Source organism: Penaeus chinensis, chromosome 5 (assembly GCF_019202785.1).
Source record: "Penaeus chinensis breed Huanghai No. 1 chromosome 5, ASM1920278v2, whole genome shotgun sequence".
Lineage (NCBI taxonomy): Eukaryota > Metazoa > Arthropoda > Malacostraca > Decapoda > Penaeidae > Penaeus > Penaeus chinensis.
Window position 1 is genome coordinate 33,740,810 of NC_061823.1, and position 12,500 is coordinate 33,753,309.

A 12,500-nucleotide genomic window follows, 5' to 3' on the forward strand; every position below is an offset into this window, starting at 1 on the left:
AATTAAGCGTATATCTTTTCAATGCGAACTGTTAATGGATTCAATGGTATCACATTAATAAATGATGCGATTAATTTCATATTGGTAATTAATTGATTTAAGAGTGTAGGCTGCAAGCTACAGAGTTGCATTATACGGCCAATTTGTTAATACAGAGCGAAGCCCGACACAGTGGATATTCATATATACGGACACGCAAATACACATATATATGCATTTATCTATCTATCTATCTATCTATCCGGTAGATATGCATGTCTAGAGTGATAGATATTAATTTATGTCTGTATATATACATGTCCGTATGATGAATATTCATTGGTTCAGCCTCGCACAATATTTACGTTAACATTTAACACCAGCCAATAAATAGTACAATGAGAAATGAAAAATATGCTGGGATTATTTTCTTTATCGCCAATCTTATTCATTTCACAACACATATCATAAGTGAAAAGTATACATATATATATATATACATATATATATATATAACTAATTTAATTTTGTTTAGTTAATCGTTACTTATTTTTTTCATGCTTGCGTGTACTACATCGACACCAGAGAACATCTCACCATACGTACATAGGACTGCGAGCATTTTGAAGTTCTAAAATTTAAGTATTGGTCTTGTATTGATGTAAAAATATCTAACAAAATTCCTCCTTCCCTATGTATACATTAGTGGCAAAAGACGAACAAGAATACGGACGCATATATAATAAACCTGAAACTAAAAACAAGTTTATCTGCCAATTCCGCTTGTCACACGTGAGACCAGGGTTCGGCCTTTTACGCACATGGAAAAAAAATACTTTCTACTAAAAGAGCACACACACACACACACACACACACACACACACACACACACACACACACATATATATATATAAGTATGTATATATGTATGCATGTGTATGTGGGGGGGATGCTCGCACTTGTATAAAATACCATAACAATAATGGTAGTGATACTTAAAATAATACACTATAAAATATACACTATAAAAAACGGTCGGTATTTGCATTAACTTGCCTACAGTGGCACCTTATCTAAGTCATCTATCACTCGTTGAGTTGACATATTCAATGCCTCCCCTGGCAGGCAGATCTTTGTTTAGTGTAAGCATAGTGTAAGCAAAAGGCATCCTCGGAAGGGAAACGAACCCCGGAATTAGGAATCATTAAAGCACTAGAGTCATTGTTTTATCATAAGTTGTAGAAAATGGATTGAGAACAGGTAGGGTTTACGAGGCAGAAAGTTAAGGTGTAACGCCTAAGCACAGTCGACGTAGAAAGGTTACTGCCTCAGATCAGGTTCGAAGGATTTTTTTTTTTTTTTATTCAAGTGATGATTCATCTTCTTTTCTTGTCGACTATGTTTTGACCAAGGGTAAGTTCTTGAATCTGTCATTAGGATGATCAATGTCATGCTGAAAATATTTCCATCCGCGATTAAAACTGTTCGCCAAATCAGTATCGGTTCGCACACACACAAATATACATACACACACACACACACACACACACATATGTGTGTGTGCGCGCGTATTTTTTTATATATACATATTATATATACATATATATATATGTGTGTGTGTGTGTGCGGACATGGTGTGTATTTGTATCTATGTATATATACATATACATAAACAGATATAGATATATATATACATATTATGTATATACATATATATAAATATATATATATACATACTATGTATATACATATATACACATACATTTATGTATATACATATATATATACACATATGTATATATACATATTTACATATTTATGTACATATATACACATACATGGACACACATATATTTGTGTATACATCACTTCACTAAGTTATTTCATATCCTTGGTGTCGTGTGGACACCAAGGCTCGAGAAAAAGTCACGCTCAACACTGCATACACATACATCGTACAAAGGCAAATCAATTTTACATTCCTGACACTGACTTATGCAACGGTCACATATGTCTTTTCTGTTCGGGGAACCACGGAGTGCCATGCCGAGTGTCTTGTCAGGTACAGGCGAGGATTGGTCAGAATACAGTGTCCCCCTGTTGAGAAATATCATCTATAGTAACTCCCTGAATGAACTACGCGTCGAGAGTCGTGGATTTTGTGAGTAATATCGTATATCAATGAAAAAATCAAGAAGATACTAAAAGCCATTCCATCCATTTTCATTACTTATCATAAATCATATAACCGTGTCAGCTATCCCGATATCCCATATTTCAAGAAAAACAGAAAACCCAACAATAACCTAAAAATAGCATAGACCGCTATTTGTGTAATCAAAGATGCATTTTTTGTTTTTAACAGAAGCGAGAGAAGTGAACGACCACTCCTAAGATTGCTTGTTTTACCTGTATTCGTGAATTACCTGACTTCCTCTCTCCTATTCAGTGCTTGTGATCGTCCAATTGTAAATATTTGCAAATGCATTTTTTCGTGAACGGATAGTTTTGTTTACAAAGCATCCACTCCTTTTTCAGTTGTAGTTATATGAGAGGGACAAGAGTTGCTTGATATATGCTTTACACTACATAAGAGATTACCAAGATAGTACCAGTATCATACATAAATGCTCCCTTTTTTGTCTATCCTATGGTGCCTCTTCGAATTTTTCCTGTCTACCATTACAACGGCCCCCGTCATTTAACATTCGTAAATGTAACTGTAACTAATCGTAGTATATACATTAGAAATGAAAGTCAAATGTAATTGCCAATTCCTCGGTAGTATAGTGGTGAGTATCCCCGCCTGTCACGCGGGAGACCGGGGTTCGATTCCCCGCCGGGGAGGCTTTTACTTGAAAGTGGACTACAGTAATATAGGCTTTTACTTGCGAGTGGACCACAGTAATAAGAGTGGAGTACAAACCTTACATTAAATAATCAAAGTTCTGCAGAGGTCGTATGTATGTCAGATATGCTTATTTCCAATGTTACTTTCACAAGTGTCAGCCTTATAATGTTCTTCCTCTTAAAATGTAAAATTCTAATTTTCATTACTTTAGATAAACAGAATTTTTAGAACGGGTTAGTGGATACCAAAACATCCCGGAATAGAGTGGGGACTTCTTAGTGGGAGAAGGATACTCTCAGGATAATAAGGAAATATTCCCCATCCCATTAGTTAATTTTACAGGTGATAGTCCCTACATCTTATACAGAACCAATAATAGTTGTTTGCAACAGTTAATGAACTAACTAGCTTTACGAGTACATTTTTACATGTTCTCACCCATGCTGAAAGTATTACTATCGACACAGTTATTAATTAGATAAGTGAAGGTTTCCTAACACATTAAAAAAAAAAAAAAAATCGCATGCTTCGCTCCAGCAACCTGAGGTAGAGTAAAAGCATCTAGATTTAATACATTCATTTTTTTCATTTTCTGTTACCCTGACTTTCGCATAGGCTCGTATCGACAGGGCACATGCGTCCAGTCTCTTAATCATGCTTTCATGCTGTAAATATCCACCCGGAAGTTTTATGATCATAATGTAAAAATACAAGAAGTTGATCACAGGCTCATTACTAAGTGCTAAATAATGCAAAGAGATAAGCTGCTGAACAGATAGATATACGTTAAGGGCATTTTATATCTATAGGTTAAACAGCGTAACCCACTAGGTTTACACGCAAATGGTACAGACTCTAGATTTATCTGTTAATGGTATGGTCAGCTCACAAAATGTGGCCACTGAGCAAATGTACCCACAAAAGATAAATTTATCTCCCAACGATTTACATGGCAGGTATCAGCAGGAAAGGCGACTCGTATGAGTATTTATTAAGCAAATATGTAATATTAACCAACTTTATGCAAATTATTATATCACTTTCCAATGGTTGTTTGATATTAATCACTTACCATTGAAATTCACAAACAGATAAATGTCCCTTTCTAGAAATAGATTAAAAGAGAAGAAAAAAGTACACATCCAGTTGCATTTGTGATTTTCTATTGTATTCTTCACTTACGAAAAGACGAACCATTTCCTGGGCACCGACATTCCGGAACAGTACAGTTCAGTTCGGTCAAACTGGAATATATAAGCCGCAGGTTCCGGTACGTGGCATCCCCAGAAAAGATAAAGGTATGATATCATATCACAAGTATAACTTTAGATAAAAAGAAATATACAAACGTTCATTGCATTCATATTTCCCCGATAAAAGCCAATACATATTAATTACAATTTTCTAGATCATTCGTCGAGCATTGTTTCAAAATCTCTTAATCACAATGCATTTAACCTGTCTTACCTATTCTGAACCCGCCCTAACCATCTCCCATCAGTACCAGATTGTCCATTCACATCCCTGCCAGAATGTCACGAATCCCTTCTAGTTAGTAGGCCTTCCATGGGTAATATAATGACTGATTTCCCTCCCTGTCATTTGAGACACAGAAGTTCGGTTTCCTTAATACCTTGGTAATATTTTTAAAATGTCACCACCTATCAGATCATCGTTACATGCCGATTCCTCGGTAGTATAGTGGTGAGTATCCCCGCCTGTCACGCGGGAGACCGGGGTTCGATTCCCCGCCGGGGAGGCTTTTTCTATACAAACATTGCAATAACTAATGCTTTTTTTTATACCATTGCAATAACAAATGTAGCAACGGATGGCCATCGCTTCTCTAGCATTTGTGGAATATGTATATCAACTGTCACAGAGTACCAATCTATTTAACTCGAACTTAAGCTAGGCAATTGCTTTAAAACTCCATGCATGTAATCTGTGGACAAGGAATCGAAGTACATAGGGGTATATAGACATTTTGCCTTATGATTTACCAGTAATATTTCAAGTCCTGTATTTGTTTTCAATTCTACCTAGACTTTATTTATCTCTATGGATCCTTAGGAAATCGTTAACAAAGATTTCTTTTTCTCCTTAACATTATTTTCTACACATGTATTTCATGTACTAGCTTCAAATCTGATCATATATTATTATTTTGGCCGTAATACGTAGCGATGCATGGTAGTGATATTACCAATTTCGCGTAATAACAAACGGTTGATGTGCATGAATTTTCTGTATCTGTTACCTCGTAACAGTCTTGGGTGATTTACATATTACATTAAATTACAGTTATGCTATTAGCATGAAAATGTAACTTAATTATTTTATACGTTACTCCCTCGAAAAAGTAACGAGTTATAGTTATAGTTACTTCTGAGGCACTAAAAGGAATAAATTCATATTATATCTTCTGCATCGCATTTTTGTTGTTGCTTAAATATTAAGTAAATGTCAGGATGCATAACAGATTATATATATATATATATATATATATATATGTATATATATAAATATATATATATATATATAAATATATATATATATTATATATATGTATATATTATATATATATATATTATATATATATGTATATATTACATATATAATATATATAATATATATAGTATATACATTATATATATATACATATGATATATATATATACTATATATATATATTATATATATTATATATATTATATATAATATATTCATCTTAAAAAATATATATGCAATTGGGTTGACTGCAATAACACACACACACACACACACACACACACACACACACACACACACACACACACACACACACACACAGTTAATCTAGAATTCAAGGATTACTTATTCATTCATAAAGGAAAACATTCTTTTAAAAAGTATGTTACTCCATCACTTATTAATGAAGGTAAACTCTACATTATAAACCTACTATATAATTTTTTTTTTAAAGAGAAAAGTGTTACATTAAAGGAAAAACTAGTTTTCAAAATTAGAATCTGGAAGGCTTGCTCGCTTAGGATGTCTTTCCTAATAGATAAAAATCTTCCACTGTTACACTAGAAGGTACTGGGGTACTAGTCGACAACTTACTATTTTCCTTGATAAAAAATACATAGATAAATCAATAAATAAACACTGCTTGATTGGCCTGGTGCCTCAACAATAAAATTTTCTGAAGTTCTTTGGCCCCTTGGGTCTAGAAGCACTTGAAATAATCGTCTTCATCTGCATTAATGTTGATGTTTCAGCTGGAAACTTCTGACGGTGACTGTACATTGTTGATATTTCCGTTTGTCAATTTAACTATCACTTGCTTCACTTTAGCAGGCCATGCTTCACCTTAAATTCAGTAACCACACGTATGTACTCGGGAAAATAGGAGCAATGTAACCTACAAGATATATGTTTGCATGAATATTTAATTGTAGATATTCTATATTAATGCCTCTCTTAACGACAGCATTTCTAACATTTGCCCAGAAAACGTGCATATGATAGACATTTAAACACATCAAAACTACCACTATACTACCGAGGAATCGGCACGATTTAGGGTTCGACTACTGACTATGTATTGGTAAATATCACTTCCCTCCCATTTCTCGCGTGTTTATATAACTCAATTTAATACACAAATAAATACCTAGGTTTGATACTATAATAACATTTTGCTTCAGCTTTGATAACCAAGATTTACTGTTCTCTTTTACCTCTTAGTGCCTATTCCTCAGCGTGACCGGGTACAAGAAAATGCACTAATAGATTAACGAAATCTGACACGAATCCAAGTGTTATCGTATCATCATCCTACAGAAGAAGGGACTACTAGTCACTTTGGGAAAGGCAGAAGGCGCATGTAGGGAACTAAGGAATTTTTCACACTAACACAGGCATTTAGCAAAATAAAGTAATAATGTCAAGGTGAGCGCACGTAGCTTTACGATAGAAGGGACCCGAGAGTGAAGTCTAGAAGCTAGTGACTTGCAGGAAGAGAAATAGCATTTTAAAAGAGGAAAGAAAAAAATATTTAAAGCGGGATGGGGCAGCCGATGCATGGCATAATGTGGAAGCTGAAAACAGTAAGACTATAAAAGCGCGTTATAAGAGAAATACAATAGAGAGAAGAAGAAATATATATGTGTGTGTGTGAGTGTGTGTGTGTGTGTGTGTGTGTGTGTGTGTGTGTGTGTGTGTGTGTGTGTGTGTGTGTGTGTGTGTGTGTGTGTGTGTGTGTGTGTGTACTTGTAAAGTACGTGTGTATTATGTTCGTGTCAAGTTTACAAGACGGTCATTTACCGGAAAATTATTATACATACACACACACACACATATTATATACACACACAGTTATATCGATTCTTTGTACAAATACAAGCCACTTCTTCACTATGAATAATCAGCGCAAGTGCATAATCTTCGGGAAACAATTATCTGCAGCTTTCCCACCTCCGTCCCTTCCTTCCCCCCCTCTCGTTTGTAAGCCAGAAGAAGCAGGACCGTATAATCATGATGAATAAAGATGGCTATTCGTGTTTATATTTTTTACCACAGCCATTAACTGCCGTAACTGTCCTCTATTACCATTGCATAGTAAGATTTCGCATAGTAAATATAACAGTAGTTCTGATAGGTTAGTTTAATTTTATTTACATTGAGTTAGATCATGTTTACGTTAGATGTGGCTAAGCCAAGATCATTCATAATTAATACACTCATACACTTAACCGCTATGTACATCCGTTAATGTGCTTTTCTTGAAACTACGCTCATATATTCCAGGGAAAATATTTGTTAAAAACATGTTAGCTGTTTGCTTTAGAACATAAAAAATATAGTAATTGGTTTGCGGTCTCTGGAAACATGTACACAGCGCCATTTTCTTTACTTGGCCTTTTCACATAAAATGTATTGTCAGTTTGTCCATGCATCTACACTCTTTACCTTGGGCCGATGCTTAACATTCTCAGGACGTTTTATGACTGTGATATAAATTCAAAAGTTCAAGACCTTGCTTTCGGGCACACTCTACGGTTAAAAGATATAAAACGCCTTTCACCCTGGGTACTATTGTGTGTGTTTCTGCTCCCCAGGACCTGCTTAAACAAGTCGTTTCATCAGTAGCAGTTACTAAATATGTGGGAATACGCTAACGCGTTATACGACTAACAGGTAAACATTAACGACACTTGTAGCTGTTTGTGATATTTGTGAACGAACTTACGTACACGTGGTAAAGAATGAACTACTGTGAAATTTTATTGATTAAAGAAAAAATAAGCCTGCCCTGGTGGTTATATTCTACGTGATTTTTCCTTCCAGGTATACCCTATGAATGATCTTAGGTTTATCAATGAGAAAATATTTACCTAAAGATAAGCAATGGAAAGAGAGACCATTGAAATTGGATTGACAGATTTACTACTTATCAATTTCATAATATACTACCACGACAAAAGAAACGGTATTGGACAACGCGAATTTGCCTTTTACCAACGATAGCCTTCAGAAGAAACAAATAACCTCGATTACAGCCAAGCCCATTCTACACAAACAAAAACAGCGGCTCAAGCGTCCTCTACCAAGGAAAGATGGCCATTCATTTCAAGGGAAGGTAAACACTGCAGTTTTACGACACGGATCTCTGCCCAGCTGGAGGCAATTTTAACGACGTCAGGAGGTGAGCGTCACAATAGATTCCACTCAAAAGAATGAAGGCGTAAGGAAACCGTTGATATGGATCTACAAAACCGTACATCGTGGTTTTTATGACTTTAAACCTAGAGCTGGTACAAATATTGGTTGTACATAATACCATTATTATTATTGTCATTGCCTTCCTTATTATGTACTACTCTACATTTACTATTCATACTACCACAAAAACTACCACTACTACTACACCTACAACTGTTTTTACTACTACTAAAATTACAACTGTAACTACATCAACATCAACAACTACAACTATTACTACTACTACTACCATTACTACTATTATTACAATTACAACTACAACTACAAGAACTACTACAAATATTTTTATTACTACTACTGCATTACTATCACTGGCATTACCTTTCTTTTTCTAAGTGTAATCTGCTGTTTGCAGTCATTACTTCTGCCAAGTGCCCTGTCTGCGTCCAGTGCCAAAATATCGTGCGTGCTTTCAGATCCCGTGCCAAAATCTCAATATAGTGTAAAACATATTATGTAACTGCAGTATATGTATATATATATATTTATATACATATATACCATATGTACACATACATACATATTATGTAACTGCAGTATATGTATATATATGTATATTTAAATACTTATATACCATATATACACATACATACATAGATATACATTATTTTACCTGTTTTTTTTTTTCTTTCTTTTTTCTTTTTCTTTTCTTTGAAAGATATTAAGGTAGCAAGATACTATTTTGATTCTTATCGATACGAACATTTAAAGAATCATTGGTCAAAGTCATGAGATCTAGACTTAGAGCACCACGCTGCCTCTAGATGTCCTTGAGAATTAAGGATTTTGACGAGTAAAATTCCCACCTGAATCATTATGAAAGGCATTAAGATTACTGTTAGTATTATTACTGTGTAAATAATGCTATAGTTGGAACGATGTATATAGTTACGGTCATGAAGATTTATTTTTTAGCTGGGCTGGATCTCCAAGTTTAAGATTTACTACTTTCTTTAAATGTCAGTATTTTGTAACTACCACTTGGGTTGAGCAAAGAAATGCGGACAATATATGGACATGTTGGTGTACTTTAACTCTTAACTAATGTCTATTTATATTGCCAATTCCTCGGTAGTATAGTGGTGAGTATCCCCGCCTGTCACGCGGGAGACCGGGGTTCGATTCCCCGCCGGGGAGGCCTTTTGCGTATATTTGCAGTGCAGTATCTGTTAAAGTATCGGCTCTAAGCATGTTATGTGCCAAAGTGGTCAGATACAAATTTAGTTTTTAGCATATATCTGATATTTTGATTCAGTCAAGACCATGCACTAACGAAAAGGACGAAATCTAAACGATATCAAAATATTAGCATTAAATTATGTGGAGGATTTATTTTCAAGGATATAATGATCCGAAAATTCTATCATTACAGACGCCTTTGTCAGTATTGTATACCGAACGAAGAACTGCATGCAGATTGTTAAGAAACACCAAACCTTAAGGGCCTTGATTTACGATTGTTTCTGGTATATACCGTTTCATCTATTCCTCATGTAACCTCATCACATCAAACATTTTGCGGTGTCGGACGTCTTCTGTGTCATCACTTTTCATCTCAGTGTGAGATGCTGTTGCAGATAAAGCATGACCTTCACCCGACTGTAAAGTGATCATGTATAGTCCAAAAAAGGACAAAGGAAGCAGACAAAAAAAATAACGGAAGCCACATACATCATGATGAAGGATATCGCATCTGGCAGGTTATGAAAAAGGCATCAGACATGTATCGCGTTTCACATGAATCCTATTATTAAGGTAGATGTTAAAAACATTAGGAACTAGTACAGTTGCATATTAAGTGCTTGCATGCAATTAATCGTTGTATTGATAGTAGCACCTTCGTAATGTTGTAATGGAAGACTATCTTCGTTTTATGAAAATTATACAATTATGTAAAATTAAAGATATAATAAAGATGGTTATTATGTCCATGTTGCATACAGTACTAGACAAAATCCAATTTCGTTAAATATATTCGTTATAATCTCCACTCCAAAAACTGGTTTACAAGAATTATGTTGATCTGTCAGAATAATATTCGTGACCTAAACAGAACTCGTTCAACTGTTGCTGCATCACGACATATACTGACCTTTTCAACGGTCAGTGTACACGGAAGTAAATCCAAAACAGCAGTGTCAAGTGATGTGCTAATAATTTTCGTTCTTTCACATACTGAAAAAAATTATCTAGCGTTATCAATAGTAAGGGATTGATATATATGCTTAGGTGAATCGTTAAGTGATATTTTGATATAAATCTTACATAGGGTATATAATAATCAAAATCTTATAAAATAAAGATAAATCGATATTGATGCTTTTCCTTAGGTACAGGCTAAGTCTTTAGTTTTTATTATATATATCTAGTGATCTGAATAAGCAAAACCACGGTACTTATTGTTTGTATCTGGGTGTGTATATATGTATATGTATATATATATATTACATATATTGTATATATATTATATATATTATATATATTACACACACACACACACACACACACACACACACACACACACGCACACACACACACGTGTATATATGAATAAGTACACAAATAGACAAATGTTTAAATATATATATACGTGTGTGTGTGTACGCGTATGTATACGTGTATAAGAACACACACACACACACACATATATATATATACATATATATATATATATATATATATATAGATACATACATACATACATGTATATAGATAGATATAGAAATATATACAAGTATATATATATATATATATATATATATATATGCATGCATGCAAATACACACACACACAAACAAATATACACACACAGATAAACACACACACACACACATACACACACACACACACACACACACACACACACACACACGCACACAGACATATATATGTGTGTGTGTGTGTGTGTCTGTGTGTGTGTATGTGTGTGTGAGTATGTATATATATATATATGACAAACACTCTACCGCACCATGTTATAGTGAAACAACAAAGCCTCATGACCCTGCTCTCTTCCTCCGTCCGCTTCAAGGTGGAATGAGAAGACAACAATCTCCCTTTATCGGACACCCTAGCTCATATTTCTGCTGACCATTTCTCCTCAGTTTCCGGGAAACCTATGTACAGTGGAATGTGCACACACCTCTCTTACCATCCTCTCAATATGAAGAAAGGTGTTGCCACTTCTCTGTTCCTCCGCAAATGTGATCCCCAGTACCTGGATGGGGAGATTATTTCCTACGTCGTTCCTTCTCCAAGCTGGGCTACCTTCACCGTGTTCTCGACGCCACGTTTTCCAGGGCGCGGCGTACTTTCTAGCACGACTCGGCTGTCATAGGGACTCCTCACCTGCCTGTTCTCAGCCTGCCTTACAATGAGGAAATCTACTCTCTCCGTCGCCCCCTTCAGCCTTTCAACTACAGGCTTATTTTTCGCCAGGTAAACACTCTCCGCCGCAGTTTGGTCCACACTAGTTCTCCCTTTAGCTCGAAGGTGGGTATCTATGCTATTCTTTGTGCCTCCCGTGATAAGCAGTGCTTTGCTATCACAAAGTACTTGTTTCGACATAATACGCTGTATCCAGGAGTAACAACAACCGCAACGCCCTCTTCTGGCATCAGTGGAATACAGGCTTTCAGGTGGATTGGTCAACTGTACGTATTGTTTTTCCAATCGCTGATGTTTACACCCGCAGACTGGTGGAATCCTCAACAGCGTCTGAAGGGTCGATTCTTTCCTCTCCCACTTATAATTCTTCTATATCTTTTCTTGTTATTTTTTTCTATCATGTGTACACACACACACACACACACACACACACACAAATAGACACACACACACACGCAAATAGACACACACACACGCATACGCACACACATGTATATGCATATGTATATATGTTA

At 35.3% G+C, this 12,500-nt stretch overlaps 1 protein-coding gene and 3 non-coding genes across 4 annotated transcripts in view; 3 read left to right on the forward strand and 1 right to left on the reverse strand.

Moving 5' to 3' along the window:
• The first annotated feature begins 2,754 nt into the window (after positions 1-2,754).
• On the forward strand, positions 2,755-2,826 carry Trnad-guc. The gene has a single exon. It is a non-coding gene; the product is annotated as a tRNA-Asp (tRNA).
• A 1,691-nt stretch (positions 2,827-4,517) lies between these two features.
• On the forward strand, positions 4,518-4,589 carry Trnad-guc. Its single transcript has one exon. It is a non-coding gene; the product is annotated as a tRNA-Asp (tRNA).
• A 5,074-nt stretch (positions 4,590-9,663) lies between these two features.
• On the forward strand, positions 9,664-9,735 carry Trnad-guc. The gene has a single exon. It is a non-coding gene; the product is annotated as a tRNA-Asp (tRNA).
• Positions 9,736-10,080: 345 nt separating this feature from the next.
• Positions 10,081-12,500, reverse strand: part of LOC125025585 (mu-type opioid receptor-like) — a 16,434-nt gene continuing 14,014 nt past the window's right edge. The window contains exons 8-9 of the mRNA XM_047613609.1: positions 11,866-12,139; positions 10,081-10,197 (exon numbers count right to left, since the gene is read on the reverse strand). Coding sequence (XP_047469565.1) covers positions 10,081-10,197; positions 11,866-12,139 — 391 coding nt within the window. The remainder of the gene's footprint in view (positions 10,198-11,865; positions 12,140-12,500) is intronic.